The sequence below is a fragment of the Lepisosteus oculatus genome, chromosome 23 (genome assembly GCF_040954835.1).
Source record: "Lepisosteus oculatus isolate fLepOcu1 chromosome 23, fLepOcu1.hap2, whole genome shotgun sequence".
In the NCBI taxonomy this organism is placed as follows: Eukaryota; Metazoa; Chordata; class Actinopteri; order Semionotiformes; family Lepisosteidae; genus Lepisosteus; species Lepisosteus oculatus.
In genome coordinates, this window is record NC_090718.1 from 15,641,033 (window position 1) to 15,663,603 (window position 22,571).

The 22,571-nt window shown below is 54.1% G+C and overlaps 1 protein-coding gene across 5 annotated transcripts in view; it reads right to left on the reverse strand.

Moving 5' to 3' along the window:
- aplp2 (amyloid beta (A4) precursor-like protein 2) overlaps positions 1 to 22,571 on the reverse strand; it is a 56,027-nt gene that overhangs the window by 20,675 nt on the left and 12,781 nt on the right. For 4 of the 5 annotated variants that reach the window (XM_069182856.1, XM_069182854.1, XM_069182855.1 and 1 more), the window contains exons 2-10: positions 17,153 to 17,326; positions 13,856 to 13,985; positions 9,013 to 9,125; positions 7,643 to 7,860; positions 7,243 to 7,448; positions 6,810 to 6,977; positions 1,441 to 1,571; positions 1,277 to 1,351; positions 995 to 1,153 (exon numbers count right to left, since the gene is read on the reverse strand). In XM_069182856.1, the coding sequence (XP_069038957.1) occupies positions 995 to 1,153; positions 1,277 to 1,351; positions 1,441 to 1,571; positions 6,810 to 6,977; positions 7,243 to 7,448; positions 7,643 to 7,860; positions 9,013 to 9,125; positions 13,856 to 13,985; positions 17,153 to 17,326 (1,374 nt within the window). The remainder of the gene's footprint in view (positions 1 to 994; positions 1,154 to 1,276; positions 1,352 to 1,440; positions 1,572 to 6,809; positions 6,978 to 7,242; positions 7,449 to 7,642; positions 7,861 to 9,012; positions 9,126 to 13,855; positions 13,986 to 17,152; positions 17,327 to 22,571) is intronic. The other variant, XM_069182857.1, reaches the window with a different exon arrangement.

Genomic DNA, 22,571 nt, shown 5'->3' on the forward strand with positions numbered 1-22,571 from the left:
AGGGGTCCCTTGAGTGTACTGCATTGCCCCTGATAAGGACTTAGGCCGTGTCCCAATTCACTTCTTTTTTATTTAGTAGCCAAGTGCACGTCTGCAGATAACGTTTTTTAAAGAATTTTGTTCTCCGCTCTGAGTTTGAATGTCATCTCGTCTGTCCCTGCACACAAGTACGCATCATGCTCATTCATGTTGAGCTGCTGGACTCGAAATGGGCGAAGTAAACGAAGAAAAACTTGGCAATACCACTCTATTTACTCAAAGCTTTGTACTATTAAAAACATTTCATCTCGACTGTCCCAGTACAAAACTGACAGTGCGAGAAACATAACGGGTTCATCCATGTTAATCGGGATTGATTCAAAGGGGTTGAAGTAAAGTAAGGTAAACCTGGCAATACAACGTTGCTTTGTACTATTAAAAACGTAATACAAAATACACTGCAGACTAACGAATATTCATCAGTCGAACTGGAGTGTCTACCTTTATGTCAACACTTTGTACCTGGAACACATATGAATCTAAAGTAGCCTAATGAAATTTTTTACATGAACAACATTTTAGCAATTTTAAAAGTTTCAATGCTGTAAAAAAGTTGATATTTTACTAACACATGCATATTTTATTCTCTTCGCTTTGCTAGGTGAGAACATAGAGCTTCTCTGTTCGGCGAGGAATTGGGGGCGATTTCCCTCGGCGAAGTCGGCTCCGATGCGTACTTCACAAATTAGAAATGGGACGCGCTGAGCCTTCGCAGACCCGAGTGGGACCACGCATATGCAGGGCACGAAACCGCAAGTGTGCACATTGAGAGACGGCCCTGGTCTCCCCGAGACACCGGTCAGTCAGCCCGTTGTCAGGCGCTTGACAGAACAGCAGTGCCTGCCTCTGCTTCGGTCCTCGGTCTGGATGGATTGCCATGTCAGCTGCCACCCCAGTGAGCTGGCGTGTTGGTGCCGCCTCGGGGAGCGGTCTCGTCAGCGTGACGGAGCCTCACCCTGGGGGGGTCAGCTTGCAGGGCGGCCAGGTAATTCTCCAGGGCCAGGCGGCGGCGGTCGTTCAGCATGGCCTCCACACGCGCCAGGTGAGTCTCTACCAGCTGCTGCTTCTCACTGGCCGCCTCCTCCTCCAGAGACTCCACCATGGCCTGGAAGTGCTGAGAGAGAGGAGGGGGGTAGACAGGCGGGGGGTTACACAGAACAGGTATCTGGACAGCAGAGGACACACACTGCTGCCAGTGTGAAGCTGAAGAGGTGCCCAAAGAGAGCGATGCACACACCTGGATAAGCGTTTGTCTCTCAGCCTTGGGCAGGTTCTTGGCCTGGCGCTCGGCCTCCTCCCACTCCTTCCGGACCTGCAGAGCAAGCGAGAGAGGAAGGCACAGATTGAGGAGCCCTTCATTCCCGCTTGTGCCCCAGCCCGCTCACTCGTGCTGCCGCTCACCCTCTCCATGCGGTGCCTGTGCCGGATCTCCAGCTGCTCCTTGGCTCTTTGGAAGCGGCTGTGCTCCTTGTCGTCGGCAGGCGTCTCGAAGTACACGTCCACGTCGTCAGTGGGCTGGGGGGTGGGTGGGACTGCCGGACAGACGCAGGGAGAAGGGATGGTCAGACAGGCAGTGGCTAGGCTCTGTGGCAGCCACACAGGCCTTCACAGCCAGATAATTAATTCAAGCTTCATTAATACAGTTGACAGTAGCACTCACAGAGGGAGTCAGGCACAAGTAAAGTCCGCAAAGCCAACACAGACAAAAGAACAGAAATAAATTAATATTCCCTGTGTTTCATGATATCCGAAACCTGGAGCCACGGCTGCTTCAGCCGGGATTGTCCACAGGAGATTGGCTGTGCCGAGATTCCAGAATCAGGCTCAAGGAGCCGGCTGGAATTCTAGCTGGGAAAGCCAGGCCTGTGTATTGCAATCTACGACTCTTCCCGAGTTACACATCTGTCCAGTAAGACACAGGAGAACTATTAAGGCCCAGCAACCACCTGACACCAGGGGTCTGACAGCTCTCAACAAAGGCAAGTAAATGTTCTTCTGGACCAGCCGCAAGACTGCAACATGGCCTCCTCTGAGTCAGTCAGAATCCGGCAGCAGTTATCCAGCAAGAGGGAAATCTCCGATCATCTCTGATCATTACTGAAGCTCAGAGATGCTGCTGATCCAGTGATTCACCCACAGAAGTGTGTCCCCTTGTGACAGATCTTTCTTTTTGTCCATCCTGCATGTGTGCCCCCAATTACAGGTTATGGTGAGTATGCGCAAGGAAACCACATTTTCTTTAAATCACAGGAGTGACAAGCTGACAGATGCGGCCAACGCACTAACAGTCTTCGGAGAGAAAGCTGCTCTCGAAGATGTATCAAGTGAAGCACAAACGAGGACACTGACGCGTCACACGGCGGACAGACAGGGTGAGGGCCGGACGGCAGGAGGAAGGTGGGCACACGGGGGAGTGCAGCCAGCAGCCAGCTGAGCCACAGCGAGAGGAAGAGTGAGAGAGCGGGAGTGTGCAAGAGTGCAGGTGTGAGAGAGCGGGAGTGTGCAAGTGTGAGAGAGAGCGGGAGTGTGCAAGAGTGAGAGAGCGGGAGTGTGCAAGTGTGAGAGAGCGGGAGTGTGCAAGAGTGTGCAAGTGTGAGAGAGAGCGGGAGTGTGCAAGTGTGAGAGAGCGGGAGTGTGCATGAAAGGGGAACTACAGTCCCAATATCTCAGACCGGTTATTAAATCTTGGTAACAGTATCACAGAATTTTTCAAATTCTAAATGAGCACAAAATCATGAACTTTGTGAAAGTACTGTAAGTCGCCATGTTTTTGCAAACCCCTGGGCTCTCCACGGGTGAGAGTTTGTGAGAATTGCGACGCAAAGCGGCCCTTCCTGCTCACGATTTAATGACGAATGTGATGTCCGAGTCAGTAAGTACAGGTTGTGCAGCAGATACTTCACCGCAGAAATGTTCCAGCGTGATCTTCATGCAGAGTTAACAAGTTTTATTTGTTGGCAAAACTAGACATTGAGAGAAATATTTGTATTGGATTAAAGAGACAAATTTACCAGCCATTGTTTACAATGCTGCTTCACCTCACCAGAAGTATTGTTGCTTCGACCTGAATCTCAGAATATGGCTTTGCGCAGACCTGAAAATTATGTCTATTCTGTGATGTAAATTTCTACACATTACTGTGTACATTTTATTTTTATTGTGGTTTGAAATGCGTTCATCTATGCCAATTCTTCCTAACCTCGAAATATGAAAATAACGTTGCAGTTCCCCTTTAAGAGTGTGCTGGGGTTAGAGAAAGGACATGTGAGCGAGAGACTGGGAGTGTGTTGTGTAAGAGAAAATGTGTGCCAGAGAGCACTTCAAATATGGGGACGATTCTGTGAAAATGTCCTCACAAAGGTACAGTAACCCCTGTCAAACAGACAATGTAGGGTTTTATAAACCAAAAGGCATCTTCTGTTAAACCTCAAAATGACGAAACGATTGCTGGGGTCAGCTTTCTCCCTGTAGAAGTTTCTATCTAGTGAAACCTGGACTGGTAAAGAACAGAGAGCCAATCAGTGCTCACGGATCCAGGAATCCAAGTGTGTGCGTGTGGGAGTGTCTGTCATTGTGTTCCCACCTGTGTCTGTAGTCCTACAGCCCTGCAATTGCTAATCCCCCCTCCCAGAAGGCAAACATCCTCATCTTTCTGACAGGCTGCCAGGAAGGAGTTCCTGGATAAGGCCTGCAACTATCAATGCAAGAAAACAAACGTAACAATACAGTAAGTCCTGCTCATGAGCTCAGCCAACAGGCTGAAAAGACCGTCGCTGCATGGCTCAGTGAACGGTTGGACAGCTGGGGGTGACTCAGGGGTCCAGTAACAGGGACATGCCTCCTTCTGGCGTGGTGTGTCTTAGTTGGTCGCTCTGCTGCAAGTTTCTGGAGCACCTGCAGTGCATGCTGGGAGGTGGCTGTCTCCTGCTTCACAAGCTGGAAAGTTTCCGGTTCATGAGAACCTGCGGGACACGCTGTGCCGCTCTGGCAGCAGGTGTGGTCCCAGTCTGGAAATCCTCCCTGGAGCACCCAGCATGCGCATGTTGGATTCCCCAAGTGGACACTTGTATGGCTTAATGGTTATTAAAAATCACAGAGCATTTCTCGAAAAGAGTAGGGGTGTTACCCTGGCATTCGGGCCACATTTCACTTTTATTTCGCTTGAATAGGAGCCATCATGGCCTCCTAATAACCCCCGTCTCTGAACTGGCCTCATCACCCTGCTCTCTTCCCCACTGAGAGCTGGTGTGTGGGGAGCGGACTGGAGCATCATCCAGGTGGGGCTGCACACTGGTGGGGGTGGAGGGGATCCCCATGACCTGCACTTTGCACTTTGAGTGGAGGGTAAGGACCTTATTATTATTAAAGGGAAAAGAGTGGATGGATTTTCCTGCTCTTGCTGGAAGGGTGAACTGTGCCCCCTGTGCAGTGAGGGGAGGCTGGCCTGCACGGGCCCAGCGGGTGGTCCTGCAGCGCTCACTGCCCTCCTCCGCACCGAAGAGACTGGGGGCCTCCAGCCGGTGAGCTCAGGTAGGTAGCTTGCCCACACAGGGCGAGGCCGCGGAGAAGACACGCAGCAGAGACGGGTCAGGACGCTAGGGGACACTGGCAGTGTGGTAACAGGCTTGCTGTCGGGAGGTTTAAGAATTTCTGTCAGAAGTAAAGCAAATGACTGAGCTTCTTCATGCTCTGTCCTTCAGGTGACACATTAAAGTGACTCAGCAGCTGTGCTCCTTTCTTTGTGTTTGATTCAGTGCTACAGAGAGTATCGGAGTGCACGCAGGGGTGAGAGTGTCAGGACGAGTCGGAGAGTCCAGGGGGTGAGAGTGTCGGGAAGAGAGTAGGGGGTGAGAGTCAAGAATGGGATTGTAGGGGGTGAGAGTAGGGGGTGTCAGTGAGAGTGTAGGGGGCGAGACTCGGTGGGGGTGAGTGTTGGTGTTGGAAAGAGTAGGGGGTGAGAGTAGGGAGTGTCGGTGAGAGTGTGTAGGAGGTGTTGGGAAGAGAGTGCAGGGGGTGAGTGTCGGTGAGAGGAAGTGTAGGGGATGAGAGCCTGAGTGTCAGCAGGGGGTGTCAGTGAGAGTAGGAAGTGAGAGTGTCGGGAAGAGTGAGTGTAGGGGGTGAGACTCGGGGAGAGCGTCGGTGTGGGATGGGTGTCGGTGAGAGTAGGAAGTGAGTGTCAAGTGAGATTGTAGGGGGTGAGAGTAGGGCGAGACTCGGGGCGAGTCGGGAAGAGTGAGTAGGAGTTAGATTCTGGGAGTGAGTGTTGAGTAGAGGGTGAGTATTGAGAACGGGGTGAGAATGTCGGTGAGAGTAGGGGTGAGTTGGGATGAGTTGGAGAGTAGGAGGTAAGTCAGGAAGAGTGCAGGGGGTGAGAGGAAGTGTAGGGGGTGAGACTTGGGGTGAGTTGGGAAGAGTGAGTAGGGGGTGAGTGTCGGGAAGAGTGAGTAGGGGTGAGACGGTGAGTATTGAGTAGGGGTTGAGAGTGTCGGGGTGAGCATGTCGGGAAGAGAATAGGGTGAGTGTCAGTAGGGAATGAGTTGGGATGAGTGTCAGAGTAGGGTGAGACTCGGGGTGAGTGTCAGGAAGAGTGAGTAGGTGTGACTCGGGGTGAGTGTTGATGAGTAGGGGGTGAGACTTAGGGTGAGTGAGTGTAGAAGGCAAAAGTCAGGAAGAGTAGGGGTGAGTGTTGGGAAGAGAATAGGGGGTGAGAAAGTGAGTAGGGGTGTGTTGGGATGAGTGTAGGAGGTAAGTGTTGGGAAGAGTGCAGAGGGTGAGTGAGTAGGGGTGAGGAAGAGGGGTGAGTGTCAGGAAGAGTAGGGAGTGAGACAGGTTGAGTGTCAGTGAGTAGGGGGTGGGAGTCGGGGCGAGTATCGGGAAGAGTAGGGAGTGTCAAGAAGAGATTGTAGGGGTTGAGTGTCAGGAAGAGTAGGGGTGAGAGGAAGTGAGACGAGTAATTATCAGGAAGAGTGAGTGCACAGGGTGATGATGTCAGGAAGAAAGTGTAGGGGTGAGAGGAAGAGTATAAATGGGGTGAGTGCCTCAGTGAGAGTGTCAGAAAGAGTTGGGGGTGACGGTGTGTCAGGAAGAGTAGGGTGAGACTGAGGGTGTCTGGAAAAGTGAGTGTCCGAGTAGGGAGTGAGTGTTGGAGTGTGTAGGAGGTAAGTGTCAGGAAGAGAGTACAGGGGGTGAGTCAGTGGGTGTGAGTGTCGAAAGTGTAGGGGGTGAGAGGAAGAATGTGAGTGTGGGGGGGGAAGAGTGTGGGGGGTGATGGTGGGTCAGGAAGAGTGAATGGTGGGAGAGTTTAGTGAAATAGTGAAGGAAGTGAGTATCAGGAAGAGGGGTGAGTGCCAAGAAAGTGTGTAGGGGTGTTGGGAAAATGAGTATGGGGTGAGAGTCCAGAAGAGTGAGACTAGGGAGTGATTGTCAGGAAAAGTGAGAGTGTGCAGGGGGTGAGGGTGTCGGGAAGAGTGAGAATAGGGAGTGAGTGTCAGGAAGAGGAGTGAGAGTGGTGGGTGAGAGTGTCAGGAAGAGTGAGTGTAGGGTGAAGTGTCGAGAAGAGTGAGTGTAGGGGGAAGAGTGCATCGGGAAGAGTGAGCACAGGGCATGAGAGTATCAGGGAAAATGAGAGTGAGTGGGGGTGAGAGTTTGTCAAGTGAGTGCAGGTGGGAAGTGTGTAAGGAAGAGTGTTGGGAGTGAAGGAAGTGAGTCTCACGAAGAGTGTGTAGGGGGTGAGAGTGTCAGGAGGAGTGCGCACAGGGGCTGTGACTTACTCAGGCGGTTACACACTTCCATGCAGTACTCCTCAGTGTCGAAGTTGTTGCGATTGCCAGCACAGCCGCCGTACACGAAGCGCAAACACCTCCTCTGCCTGATGTCGAAGTGCCAGCGCGGCATGGAGGCGCGGCACGGGCCCGTCTCGGGGGCAAGGGAGCACACCGCTGCCGGGGCGGGACAGGGTTAGAGCACACCGCCACAGGGGGCGCCGGCGAGCAGCCAGCCCTCACTGACTGGCGGTACTGTGTACTCCGAGCAGCAGTGGTGATGGAGATGATTATTATAATAACATAATCAACACATGCTGTATATGTAATGATAATAATAATAATAATAGAAAATCAAAACAAATACAATAATAAAAAACAAACTCAAAGCTGTCCTGGAACAGAATAAAAGCCTATCAAGAGTGGAACAGTGGTAGCTTACCTTTGACCTCCTGGAAGGTCCGGTCAAGGTCGGGTCTGCCCTGTGTGCTCTCGGTGTCCTTCTGCTCCTCCTCCTCTTCCTCGTCTCTGTCCCCCTCCTCATCCTCGTACACGTAGTCCAGCTCTTCTTCATCCTCCTCGTCCTCCTCCTCATCCTCCTGTGCCTCCACACCTCCCTGCTGCGAGGGCTCCTCTGGGGGCGCCACGCTGAGAGGGGGGTCAGGGAGAGGGAGAGGCGTCAGGCAGGTATGTCTCCTGCAGGTCTATTCCAGCACTGTCGGCGTCCGGAGCCACGCAGCTCAGCGACAGCTCAGTTTGCTGGCTAGTGACTCAACATTACAAGCACTGTTCCGAGGAATCTGACCGTGTCTGTGAAGCACTTGTCCCAGTGTTTGACACACCTCTCAACGATGTCTTCATCCTCCTCCTCTTCCTCCACGTCCACATCGTCTATCTCCTCCTCCTCGTCCTCCTCCTCCTGGGAGAGAGGGGAGCTGGGGGCGGGCTCGCCCGGGTGGGCCGTGGGGCAGCAGACGTACTCGGTGCCATGGAAGCGGTCGATGCCGCAGGGCAGGAGCATGCCGTATGTGTGCAGCACCATGCCACCCTTGGAGCAGGCCTGCGGGCAGGAGGGGTGTGAGGTCACAGTAAAGCACACCCTGATCCCAGCGGCCAGGGCCTGTACCCCGTGTCTCCCCTCGAGAGCCTCCCCCTCAAGGCACAAGGCATGTTGTATATCCATATCCACAGGACCCCACAGTGCCCCTGAGAGTACCCCAGTGTCCCATACTGTCCCCAAGAGTACCCCAGTGTCCCATACTGTCCCTGAGAACCCGTGTCCCACACTGTCCCTGAGAAAACCCGTGTCCTACAGTGCCCCAAGTTGTCCCTAAGAGTATCCCAGTGTCCCAGTCCCCCCACAGAGTACCCCAGTGTCCTACAGTACCCCATGCTGTCCCTGAGTACCCCGGTGTTCCACACTGTCCCTGAAAGTATCCCAGTGTCCCATAGTGTTCCCGAGAGAACCCCACAGTGTCCCACACTATCTCTGAGAGAACCCCCACAGTGCCCCACACTGTCCCTGAGAGTACCCCAGTGTCCTAGTGCCCCAAGTTGTCCCTATGAGTACCCCACAGTGTCCCACAGTCCCCCCACAGAGTACCCCAGTGTCCTACAGTGCCCCATGCTGTCCCCGAGTACCCCAGTGTCCCACACTGTCCGAGAGAACCCCACAGTGCCCGACTGTCCCTGTTAGTACCCCAGTGTCCCATACTGTCCCTGAGAACCCGTGTCCCACACTGTCCCTGAAAAAACCCGTGTCCTACTGTGCCCCAAGTTGTCCTTAAGAGTACCCCAGTGTCCCACAGTCCCCCCACAGAGTACCCCAGTGTCCTACAGTGCCCCATGCTGTCCCCGAGTACCCCAGTGTCCCACACTGTCCCAGAGAGTACCCACAGTGCCCCCACACTGTCCCTGAGAGTACCCCAGTGTCCTAGTGCCCCAAGTTGTCCCTAAGAGTACCCCACAGTGTCCCACAGTCCCCCCACAGAGTACCCCAGTGTCCCACACTGTCCCTGAGAGAACCCCAGTGTCCTAGTGCCCCAAACTGTCCCTGAGCGTACCCCACATTGTCCCTGAGACTACCCCAGTGTCCTACAGTGTCCCTGAGAGAACCCTAGTGTCCTACAGTGCTCCAAGCTGTCGCTGGGAGTACCCCACAGTTCCTCTACACTGTGATAAAAGTGCCCAACAGTATCCCACAGTGCCCTACCTCCTTGGCCACGCTGTGCCACTGCCGGTGGCTGACACATATGTCCATTCGCTCCTTGTGGAAGAACTTGCACTTCTCAGGCACCAGCAGCACATCACTCACGAATTCGCCCACTGCAACAACAACCACCGCGCTATCACCATTAGTTCACTCCCCCAGTGCCATCGCCGTTAGCTCACTCTCAGTGCTATCACCAGTAGCCCACTCCCCCTGTGCCATCGCCGTAAGCTCACCCCCCCAGTGCTACGCCCCTGGCAGGCCATCAGTGAGGTGGAGCCCTGTACAGCACTCTGATGCACTTGTGAACGTCACCCTTCTGACCGGACTGACCCCCAGGAGCAGTTAACCAGGCCCACAGGTCTGGGCAGTGGGAGGGAAATGGAGCAAGCTCCCCTCCGCAGGACAGAGTCGAACCCGAGTCCACAGGCTGCGGGGCTGTAACCCCGAGGACCGTGGACAGGCTGATCCCTGCGACATGTCGCTCCAGGCTCCAGAGGCAAGCGGCTCTCCTGGGCCACTTTCACAAATATTTTTTCTTTTAAAAAAACCTTTATTTACTTCTGTCTCGCCCACAGATTGTAATTACAGGTCAGGACACATTAAACCACAGCTTCTTTTTAAAGAAGGAGGGCGGAACAGAGAGAGAGAGAAGAGGACAGATAGACAGGGGGGAGGAAAAGGAATGAATGAGAAAAATGCAAGAAGATAACCGAGAGGATTCGGAAGCTCTTCCCCAGTATTGTTTGCCACAGCTGCCGGAGCTGGAGCAGCTCTCAGTCCTGTGGGGGGGAGGGGAGAGGAAATTCAACAGAGCTGCAGCCCAGCGTGTGATCTGTCACAGCCGGGGGGACCAAGCAAGCCCCTCCAAGGCTAGGTCAATAATACAGTCATTGTTCTCCGCCTCTGTCAGCGTTTACTAATTGTTATTGCTTTGGCAACACTGTATCACCACACAGCCCTGTGAAAGTGAATTCTAAAGGAGAGAGTTTCACATTTCCAGCCCGGCGAGACACCAGGCACATCCTGGGGCCTGTCTGTGGAGAAAGAGAGAGCCCTGTTTAGATCTGAGAAATGACAGGGCAGAGAACACGGGGATCTTTAAATAGCAGCGAAAACAGAGTTCCTCCGCACCGCAGGGCAGGCCGGCCAGTGTGCAGCATAATATTTCTGTTGTGCCCCGTGAAACCCCCACCGCTGTGCAACAACACGATCTCTGAAATGGGTCTTAATAAGTGCTGGCAAGCGAGGCGGGGGCTGAGGCGGTCTGCTTTTGACATCTGAGGAGCCCATTAAAAGCTGAAATATAGCGTGCAACACTGACATTGAGCAGGGGCAGGTTTAAGAGGCAGTTCCTGTTTCGATTGCTCAGTTGGAAACTCGGATCACAGGCAACTGATTACCAACCTGCATTAAAATAGTTTTTAAGGTGGGGGGGGTTGAGCTGCACAGCTTGTTCCAAACCCCCACAACCCTTTGTGTAAAGGGCTTCTGTATTTTAGTCTTAAATGTACTTCTTAGTCTCCATAAGTTTATACACTTACAAAACTTCTTCCAGTCAGAAGACTGTTACTGTTACTATCTCTCCAATTAGCCAAGGTCATTTAATCGACTGTGCTGATGGTGTGTCACTCATCACAGACACCTGAGCTGCTGCCTCGGAAACATGGACACAGAGGTGAACTAAATATACTGAGCCTTCTCCAATACCATTCAGGGTACAAAGAGGAGAGGGCTAAAAAGTATAAATGCTTGTGGTCAGATGGGAGATCTCTTTCCTGTGACTCTTGTGTGTCTCAGCACTGGGCAGACAGTGTCTCTAACCCCTGGGGGGGGGGGGGGTGGACAGGCAGCAGATCAGCCATGGACTCTATTCAGAAATCTTGTGCCTGGAGGAGCCTTCCAGCCCTCCAGACAGGGTACAGACAGCACCCCCCTGCCCGTCTGAGGGTCACCCCTCCCCCTTGGCTACACCACTGTCCTCACACCCCCTCCCCTCCACCTGGGAGCGCAGTGTGGCCCTCTTCCACAAGCGGCCTGTCTGTGGGGAGTCTGTATGTTCCCCCTGTAGGTGCGCAGTCTTTGCTGACTGTTCGTGGAGAGCAGACTCGTGCTCCCGGTCCTGCCTGCCCCCTGTGCTTCTGGGAAAGGCTCTGGATTGTCCTGCTAGCACCAGGGTGAAACCTGAGAACCTCTCCTGCTGCTTAGACATGTCTGTCAGTCAGCGCGTGCTCCCAGATCTTCCTACAGGTGAGTCACTCATCTGTAAAGGATGAGTTTCTTGTCAGGCCCCTGTGCTAATCTTCCACCCCGGCCACTTGCGTAACAGCCCTCTTCTCCCCCCTCCGCTAATCTCAGATAATCCACTGCTTCCGCAGGGACAAGAGGCCTGGAATGCCGGGGGGATTTACAGCCGGCCCGACTCGGGGCTCCAGTGCCCACTTTTCCCATAACACTGTGACGGCTGTTGGGAGTGACTGCTGTGGTGTCTAAGAACCTGGCTCAGGTAAAAGTTTGAAGATCTCTCCGCTAATTATTTACAGACACTGCAGAAAGGAAGCCCCTGCTTAGCCCTGCTTGATTCGGTTCTGGGTAAATGCTCGAGTGTCAAGCAGCAGTCCAGGAACACAGCGCAAAGCAGGCCGGTCCAGAGAAGGAGGGGGGCCCACGGGAAGAGGCAGAAGGAGCAGAAAGGGAAAGGGAGGACACGGAGAGAGAGGAGGAAGTGCCAGGCAGGAGCTCCTTGTCCAGATCGTCCAGAAAGACCAGACTGGAGCTCAGCATTCGAACCCTGATAGAACCCGAGAGAGCTCGCCATTCTGTTAGGAAACTGATTTCCTGCATGGAGAATCCCTCTATTAAACTCAGCCTCTTCTGGTTAGTGGGTGTGTTTTTAGAATAGGGAGATAGGTTCTCATTCACTTAGGTTACATCTAATTTTACAGAGAGATTTAACTGGAGGTTGTATTCTGTTGATTCAGAGCTGGTTTCTCTCTTGTTGGCCTGTGTAGATGTTAACAGAAGTTTGAGTATTTGGTAGCAGTCTGGAGTTTTTCTGGTTGGTCAGGATGTAGGCCTCTATTTATTTTATTGTCTGTAAATATCGTGTCTTGTATGTTATTATGTTTATGTTGCGTGTTGCTTAGTGTGTCATTGTCATTGTTCGTATTTGTTTGCCCCGGTGTGCTTGACATCCTAGTGGTGATCTTAATCCTGCACGGGCCTCTGGGAGTGAGCAACACTGACAGGTTACGAGCGCTCAGGTCTTCAGAAATAGAAATTGTTCTGGCTCGCTGGTGTAAATGATTTAAGAGACGCCATGATGCTCAGTTAGCGGAAGAGCCGAGCGCAGTGGAGTGATCCACAGCTCGTCACGCACAGGGGCAGCTCTCTGGCCCTCGCTGCTCCACACAGCTGCCTCAGACAAGACTCAGACTAAACCAGCCAGACTGCACCACCACCTCTCTCCTGTCTCCGCCCCAGTCCCTTCTCTCCCTGTCCAATTCAGATTCAGACAGCAGGCCCGATGTCAGACCCTCAGTCTCTGTCCTCTCTTGGTGTCTCCGTCACGCCCCGCCATTATAATCCCATCGTTCTCCGGCCTCCGGCCTCACTGGAGGAATCGATCTCGCCTCCCTGCGGACTCCCTGAAAATACGAATGGCACAATCTGTCTTGCACAGAAAGCTGTGGGAAGCCATCCTTGCAACACTGCCCACTTACAGCCTCTTCAATCTGTGTCTGATGCAGAGGGGCTGGCGGAGGCTTGAGGGGTCCAGCAGCCTGAAATACACAGCTAATGTATTTCATTAATCTCAGATAATCCACTCCAGCTAATCACTCCAGCTCTGGCCTCACTGCCCTGGGAGCGGGAGGGAGTGGGAGAGAGCTCCGTGTGGCGTGTGGCGTGTGGCGTGTGGCGTGTGTTACTGTCCTAAGAGGTGTCAGGACTGTCCGTGTCTGTAGGTGCTTTGGCAACACTGTAGTTGGTCGGTCACGCCAGTAAGGCTGCTTGAATCTGAACTGGGGTGAGCGGGGGGCAGGGCAGTGAGACGGGTGCAGAGGGAGAGAGAGACGCAGGGGCAGGCGGAGGGATGGAGGGTGTTTAAGCGAAGACGAGAGGGAGAGGGAGACAGGTGGGCCAGACCAGCTCTCCTGCATGCTCGGAATCTCAATAAGAGCAACATGAGAAACGCGGATGAGCGGATGAGCGGAGGGCTGCAGTGTCAGCGGTTCCCGGCGCTCTGCCAGTGGCAGGTGATTTCACAGCTCAGCGCCGCCGCTAATGGCTCCTCCAGCTCGTAACACCCAGCACTCCATCATCCTGCGAGTGAGCGCTGGGGGGGGGCTGGGGGGTGCGGCCGAACCGCGCGAGCTGGCAGACAGATAACTGCAGCTCTTGCACAGATAAACTGCGGGCAGATACAACCCCCAACATCCGGGAGCTTCAGAAAGCCCACCCCTCCTGGTTCAGCTCAGACACACACACCTCTAGACAGTAAAACTAACCTTCCCGGCTTCTCTTGACAAGCCGATGGCAGCCGGGCCTGATGCTGTGACTGCTGTGTGTAAATCTGTGAGCGTGAGCGTGTGTGAGTGTGAGTGTGTTCGGGTGTGTGTGCTCTGTCATACATACTGCAGTCATACATCAGTGCCATCAGGCCCCTGAGCCTCAGCTCTTCCACCCGGACAGCCCTGCTGACCTCTGCTGACCCCTGCCCGACACACAGCCCCTCTCCTGTAGCCCCTGAGCCAGCACAAGTCACAGCCGAATCCACCACAAGGGTCACATGCCAGCAGGCTGCCCGTGTCCCCTCCCCGCGCGGCGGTGTCCCTGGTCCTCTCACCCAGGCACTTGTAGGGCACCACGGCGTGGGCGTGGCCTTTGCACTGCTTCTTGCCCTTCTTGCACCAGTTCTCGATCCTGACGGGCTGGTTGGCCTCCACGTAGTTGGTGATCTGCAGCTCAGGGTACATCTGGAAGAGAGAGACAGCAGGAGAGTCAGTCAAGGGCCCCAAGCCAGATCCCATCTTTGGGAATCATTTTCTAGGCATACCTAGGTTTGTGTGTGCGTGCATTGATTTTTTGTGCATTTTTCATCTGTGTTCATAAGGTTTCCAAACACGACATATGGCAGGGTGCTGCGTGTGATCACTGCGGTAGCGCTCATGCAATCCTGCCAACATCACTGTTCTTCACTGTCCAGATTTTACTTTCAGAGAGTGATGGAGAAAGAAAAGAGACAACCAGCCTCAGGACAGCACTGCTAGAGCACCACAACTCAGACTCAAACAAACCACAGCACAATACACACAACACACAACCAGCCTCAGGACAGCACTGCTAGAGCACCACAACTCAGACTCAAACACACCACAGCACAATACACACAACACACAACCAGCCTCAGGACAGCATTGCTAGAGCATCACAGCTCAGACTCAAGCACATCACAGCACAATACACACAACACACAACCAGCCTCAGGACAACACTGCTAGAGTGTTGTCCTACACCTCTCCTACCGGGAGAGGGAGGAGGGAACTCAGTTGAACTGGCAGCCCGGTATGTGATCTCCTGTCCCAGCCTGAGGAACGGTGAGCCTGTCTTTCAGAGCATCTCTATGTCTGTATGTAAATGTATTATGATGTGTGTGTATTGTAAATGTCTCTAAATGTTGTGTTAATTGTATATGCTGTGGCAACACTCATTTATTTATTGGTCATGCCAATAAAGCTTCTTGAACTGAAATTGAAACGGAGCAGGGAGACGGAAAGCTCAGCCCAGACTCCCTTCACCTTTGGCCAGTCCTTATCCATCCACACTATACCACAGATACGTGTGAAAACACGTTCAGTCCCAGAACACCACACAGCCTCTTTATCAGACTGAATAGCTCACACTTCAGTGAAAAGAGGCTCTGACAGACGTTTCTGTTCCCAGAGCTGACAGGGATGCTACACACACGAGGAGCAGAGAGAAAGCTCAGCTCCAGAGCGCATTCAGCGATTGGTACTGTACGGCCATGTGGGTGATTAGGACCTGCAATCCCTTTAGCGCTTGGTTGGATTTTGTAATCACTTGTGATTAATGTTTGTACATGTCAATAAAGCGAGAGAAGGAGAGAGAAGCTGACAGCGGAAGAGAGGGAGGAGCTGAGATCATGAATTCTCTACCGGAGCTGGAGACACAAGCCGCATGACTGCACTGAGCGCACAAGTAGGGAGACAGCAGGCCTGCCAAATTCACACACACACCTGGAGCTCAGAGACAGGCTGGGCTCGCCCCGCACGCAGACACACACACACCCTGACACATCTATACACACACAGTTACACACACCCTGACACATCTACACAAACACCCTGACAGGCACACACACTGTTACACACACCCTGACACATCTACACACACACACAATTACACACACCCTGACACATCTACACACACACACCCTGACAAGCACACATCCTGACACATCTGACAAGCCTTAGTTGAACTCACTTCAGATTTCCGCCCCTACACACCTAGTGTTTTGAAGTTATTTCAGCCATTACTGTCTTACAGCTACCTGATATTAACAACCATTTTAGGACTGAGCCAGTTTAAAACAATCGAATCTATTCTAGGCAATCTTTAGAAACATTAAGGGTTTAATGAAGCAGCTCGGCGCCCAGGTGAAGTGAAATTTAGACAGCCTGCTGGCGGGCCGCCGCAGGGACAGGGGACAGGGACAGAGACAGGGACAGGGAGGAGTGACGGGATGTGATCTCAGCTCCTCTGCTCTGTGTCAGTCAGCCTACACTGCTGAGTCAGAAAGGCCGCCTACGGCCCATCTGCCCCTCCTGTTAATGAAACGTTTTCCCCTTGAAACAGTGTGTTAATGAAAACTCAAGTCACAAAAATGTGGACAAGAACGCGCATCCAAGAATCCCACGCTGTGAAAATGAAAACATTAAAAGTTGGTATCGGGTACGACCTCCTGGAGAGTTAGCAGGGCTGATTCACAGACCTGATCAGCCTCTGGGCAGAGAGCTGTGGGGCGTGCTGGTCAGCTGGCCAGTCGTGGCCGTGGCCCTGTCGATCCTATCATACTTGGGTCAGGAGGAAAGGCTAAGACCCGCGTGGCGTGACCTCCACATGGTTCTCTTGCAGTAGTGCCTTTGTACTTCTGTGGCTGTGTGAGCTCGCATTGTCCTCCGGGAGAATCGCCACATCTGGACTGGGCTGCAGGAAAGGATGGCCTGCTGGAGCCAGGTCAGTGTCCAGGACACGGCAGGGCAGTGGGGCCTCCCTCAGACGAGCCAGAGCCTCGTGTTACTGCCAGCTCCCACATCATCACCACCCCGCAGAGCGCTGGCCGTCTTCCACCGGGTGTCGCCCCACTCCCTCTGCCCCTGCCCTGGCGGCTCTGCGCGCGCCCAGCCCTGACAGCCCTCTGAGCACGGCGATGGTCTCCCAGCGGATGGCGAGCTTCAGTCACCGCGCTGAAGCCCGGGCCGCTGGGCTCTGAGCACGACTCCCCAGCCGGGTTCGTGCTGTGCGGAGGGACGACCCTCTCGCCGCCAGCCCGCGGCCTGTCCCTCAGAGAGGCGCTGGGCTTGTCTGCTGACTCATGGACCGGGTCATCTCGTTCTCCGGGCAGCACCGGCAGCAAGCAGGCCCACTTCTAGTGGGGTCTGGCCTTCTGGGCACCTTTTGCTGTTTTTGAATGAATACGTCTTCTCAAACAGGTCGCGCGGCGCACCTGGCGTGTTTCTGACTTGTCCTCAGTATTTGAATCCCAAGGAACAATGGCAGCCCCTCAACCCACCTGCTCGCTTCTTAAAACCTACTGCTGTGCGCAGTATGTTTCCGGTGAGCTCTTGATCCCTATCTCTGGCTCCTCCGTTTCTCCCTGCCTGTCCACCTGCGTCTGACCGCACCTATGCGCTGGTCCAGCTGTCCACCAGCTCAGCCAGCTTCGAGTCCATCTGCCCATCACTCGATCCCTCGATCTGTCCACCTGTCCCTGGATCAACCGATCCATCTGCATTCAGGCTCTGTCTGCCTGATTATCCATGTCTCTGTATCCCTGCCGAGCATGTCTGTGTGTCTGGGGTAGACCCCTTGCTCCAGGTCTTCCTCAGGAGCCAGGACTCACCTCCTGACAGTACTGCAGGATGGCCTCCTTGCTGTCCAGGCAGCTCTTGGTCCCCGAGGGGTCAGGCTCCCAGCGGCCGGTCTGGATGTTGATGTGCATGTTCAGCTTCCCGCAGAACATCGCCACCTGGGGCTCGGCCACTGCGAACCCTGTCCCAGCATTGGCAGCCAGAGCCTGGCAGAGAGAGGGAGAGCGAAGGGTTAACACAGACGCCCCCGAACATTAACACTGCACTGAGAGAGAGGGGTTAACACACACACACTGACTGGACACTCCAGTACATTAACACTGCACTGAGAGAGAGGGGTTAACACACACACACTGACTGGACACTCCAGTACATTAACACTGCACTGAGAGAGAGGGGTTAACACACACACACTGACTGGACACTCCAGTACATTAACACTGCACTGAGAGAGAGGGGTTAACACACACACACTGACTGGACACTCCAGGACATTAACACTGCACTGAGAGAGAGGGGTTAACACACACACACACTGACTGGACACTCCAGGACATTAACACTGCACTGAGAGAGAGGGGTTAACACACACACACTGACTGGACACTCCAGGACATTAACACTGCACTGAGAGAGGGGGGTTCATACAGACACACTGACTGGACACTCCAGGACATTAACACTGCACTGAGAGAGAGAGGGGTTCATACAGACACACTGACTGGACACTCCAGTACATGAACAATGCACTGAGAGAGAGGGGTTCATACAGACACACTGACTGGACACTCCAGTACATGAACACTGCACTGAGAGAGAGAGGGGTTCATACAGACACACTGACTGGACACTCCAGTACATGAACACTGCACTGAGAGAGAGAGGGGTTCATACAGACACACTGACTGGACACTCCAGTACATTAACACTGCACTGAGAGAGAGAGGGGTTCATACAGACACACTGACTGGACACTCCAGTCCATTAACACTGCACTGAGAGAGAGAGGGGTTAATACAGACACACTGACTGGACACTCCAGTACATTAACACTACACTGAGAGAGAGGGGTTCATACAGACACACTGACTGGACACTCCAGTACATTAACACTGCACTGAGAACTATGTTGAACCCCATTCACACGAAATGGACGCAGCAGCCTGTGTCTGTGTCTGGCACACAGTCCAGTGCCATGAGGGTCCTGCTGGGCTGCACACAGGCTCACAGGCCGCGCCCCCCTCTTTCCTCCTGTCCACCCTGCTGTCTGAGGGCGGAGGTGCCAAACTGATTCACCCACCATCATCATCATCATCATGCCTCAAACACTCGCGAGCCCTGTCAACCAGGAAAGTCAGCGTTCGGTTTGTAACGGACACTTTGTGGGAACGCACCTGTTACACTCAGGAAGGCTTCCACAGGACTGGAAGCCGGGAGTTAAGGGAACAGTCAGTAGGCGAAGAGAAAGCAGAAGAAGCCTAACAAGAACATGGAGCCGGAACAGAGAAAGAAGTATTGAAACCGAAACAGAGGACGATTGGTGTAGAAGCCAGTACAATCAGGACTGTGCTGCATTTGCCCCGGCCCTAACACAGTGACAGTGACAGTGACAGGACAGGGCTCATACACACAGGCTGAGAACTAACACACCCGTCCCTGGCACCACGAACTGTTTCTAGAACTAAATCTGGAATGGAGACCAAGAAACCGAACATGCTGAACCCCATTAACATTCAACTGAACATTAAATGTATTACTGAACGTCTCTCTTGTTGTACAGGTGACATATTGAATGCCGCGCCGAACCTGCCCTGCTGTCACCTGCTGCTCACCGCACGATCGCTCCCGAATGGTCTCCACAGCACCGCGGACAGGGAGCGGGCGGAGAGGCAGGAGCAGAGCCCACAGAGCGCTCGGGAGCGGGGCCGCTGCAGCAGGGGATTCTGGGAGCTGGAGCTGGCCAGAGGCCGACCCTGTTTTTCCAGAAACAGCCGCTCCCACCCCTCCTCCCGGCTTTCTGTCCTTTTTAAATCCCGAGATCCACAATCGTCAGCGCCGGGGCCGGAGCGCAGAGCCAGGCCGCCCACCTCCCCGACATCACTGCGGGTGTGAGCACGGCGTCACTGAGCCTGCTCGCTCCCCCCTGCCTGGCGCAGACCTGCCCTGCAGGGAGCTGACAAGCTGGGAACCTGGCCTGGGAACAGGTATGTCTTGGCCTTTAACGCCGACTCACTGTTGTCCTGAGGAGAGGATACGGAGTTCGATATGTACATGTTCATTTGAGGGGAGTGATGTTCAACTTGAGCAGTAACTGAGGGATTTCAGAACGAACCGCATGGCGCTTGGTGCTCGCCCCCTGGAGGACACTACTGATGCCCACGTTGTCTTCTTTCTGCTTGACCAAAGTGATATTGCTGAATCTATATGAATGAGCTTGCAGAGGTGAGGGAACAGTCTGCAGCTCCTGGTCTCACACTACATGACAAGAGATCAGGTTTCTGCTCTACACAGATGACCTGGTCTTGCTGTCCCCCACAGAACAGGGGCTGCAGCAGAGCCTGGCACTGCTAGAGCAGGACTGTCAGACCTGGGCACTGCCAGCCCATCTGGACCCAGAACAAGGCAGCAGCAGAGCCTGGCATTGAAGAGATGCCCCTTCTGCCTCACGACAGGAACTGCTATAGAATTAGACTGACATTCTTTCCAAAATAATAAATCTAATCCTAGGATTTCCACAGTCACAGCCACAGAATCAGAGCAGTTTCCCATCCTCCTGGGGAGGAATCTGAACAGAGCTGCAGCCCAGCATGTGATCTCATGCTGCAGCCAGAGGAACTGAGAGCAAAGGTCTCAAATAGTAATATCTCTTGCAGTAAATGTTTTGCTAATTCTTACTGCTCTGGCAACACTGTAGCTCACGAGTCAGGCCGGTCAGGGAGGAAGGGGCACGGTGGGGAGGTGTCTGGGGGCGATGGTGCCTGTCTCTGTGGGAGGCCGTGCGGGGACCCTCAAGGTCGCCGGGCGCTGGAGCTGGAATGTGGACAGGGAAGGGCAGGCGGGGGGCGCCACGGCGGGCCAGTGAAGGGCTGGGTCACCTGCGCCAGCTCCCCGAAAGCGGCCCCGGCCGTGCGGCCTGTGTGCGACGCGCGTGGCCACGCCGTCGGGGCGAGAGGAGCAGATACGGGGGAACGGGACTCCGGCGGCGCGGGGGCGAGTGGGGAGACTGTCCCCACCAGAAGAAACAAGCCAGCACAAAACCACAAGACGCGTGCAGGTTCAGCAGCTGCAAGTCACTTATTTACAGAACAGGATTCCAAGAAGATTCGAAACCATTCTGCACAGTTTAGACCTCACGCTGACCTTTGTACTGCAGTCCTCTGTTCCACTGTACTGGGACTGTAGCTCCTACTGTAACAGACTGGTCTACTGTACTGGGACTGTAGCTCCTACTGTAACAGGACTGGTCTACTGCACTGGGACTGTAGCTCCTACTGTAACAGGACTGGTCTACTGTACTGGGACTGTAGCTCCTACTGTAACAGGACTGGTCTACTGCACTGGGACTGTAGCTCCTGTTGTAACAGGACTGGTCTACTGTACTGGGACTGGTCTACTGTACTGGGACTGTAGCTCCTATTGTAACAGGACTGGTCTACTGTACTGGGACTGTAGCTCCTGTTGTAACAGGACTGGTCTACTGTACTGGGACTGTAGCTCCTACTGTAACAGGACTGGTCTACTGTACTGGGACTGTAGCTCCTACTGTAACAGGACTGGTCTACTGTACTGGGACTGTAGCTCCTGTTGTAACAGGACTGGTCTACTGTACTGGGACTGTACTAATCCCACAGACTGCTAGTTTTGTAACTGACCTCAATGTCAACAGAAGGCGAAACGCAATTCTGACTCACAGTTTACACTCTGACACTGCGTGATAAACAGGGCGGACCCCTGGGCTGTGTCAGCAGCTGGTACCTGCCTGCTCCCTCGCACACACACGGCACCTGAACTGCGGATCGGCGCAGAGAAGGCCCACCAGCCCTGAGACGGCGGGGTGTGTGTGTGTGCGCACGCAGGGACGCTGGCCGGCTGCCAGCGGGATTGTGCAGTCCTGAATGACGACTTGTTCAAACGCCCCTGTCGCCATAGCAACCAGCTCTGCAAGCATCTCAGCTATTCACGGAGGAGAGGGGGCTGGGGGGCTGGGACTACAGAGGCGCATGCCTGAACAGTCCAGGAGAGATGGCAGCCGCAGGTCCTGGGCTGGGCCGAGGAGTCCCCCTTCCCCACACCGCCTGAGCAGCGCCGTGTGCTGGGGACCAGTCACGCACGCAGCCGCCTGACTGCGGCCTCAGGAGAACGGAACCGCACAGCTTTCACATAATATCCACCCCTTTTTCTAACTGCATTATTTGACCCAGGGGAACCGGAGTCTGTCCCAGCTAGGGTTCACGCTGGACGCTGGACACAGGGCGCGCGCAGACACAGAAACACACACACTCACGCCAGGGCCAGTTTAACCCACCAGCAGGACTGTGGGAGGAAACTGGAGCACCTGGAGGAAACCTACACCAACACAGGGAGAACATGCAGACTCCACGCAGACAGCACCCCAGGAATTCGAACCCGGGACCCCAGTCCTGTCGGGCAGCAATGCTGACCACTGGCCACCATGCTGCCTGATGTGATATTCCTCGATTTCAATTCTGTGGTTGTAACGAAGGGGCCTAGAATCTTACTTGCTTCCCAACGAAGAGGTCAATGACACAGAGAGTAGCCTCTTCGGCCGCCCGTGTTTGACCCTTGTTTTGGAACGAGGAGCCAGTTCTCCTGGATCAGTGAGCTACCGAGTGCTGGCTGGATGAGCTGAAGAGCAGCTCTCCTCCGTAACCTCTCTCTCGATCTCTCGATCTCTCGACCTGGTGGTCCTGTGATCTTACTCCCCCCAATAAGATGAGGGGCTACCGACAGTCTCGGGGAAGAGTCTCGGCCCGGTCGCTTGTCCCCGGTTCGAGCACTCTGGCTGTGGGGCCTGATGGGGTAGTGGGTAGTGGGTGGGGTAAAAAAGAATCAACCTCACTCCCCCCCCCCGCCGACCCCTGCCAGCCCTCTCTATCCCAGCTTACTGTCCCGCTTGGGCTGTGAGCGGATTACAGCCCCTGACATCACCGCCGCCAGATGTTCCCGATAAAAATAGAGAGAAAAACAGCAGAGACAGAGAGAGGGAGAGGACAGCGGGATCCAGCCCTTCACATCACCTTCCTGTCGTTTCACCCGGCCCATCCAATGAGCTCCTGACAAGACAGGTGCTCTCGACTGACTCTCCTCGTCTCTCCTGGCCCCTCGCAACCCCAGCCTGCTCTGGCTCCTCTCTCCCTGCTCCTCTGCGCTGTCTCACCTCTTCCTGCTCCTCTGCAAAGTGTCTCCTCTCCCCCTGCTCCTCTGCACAGT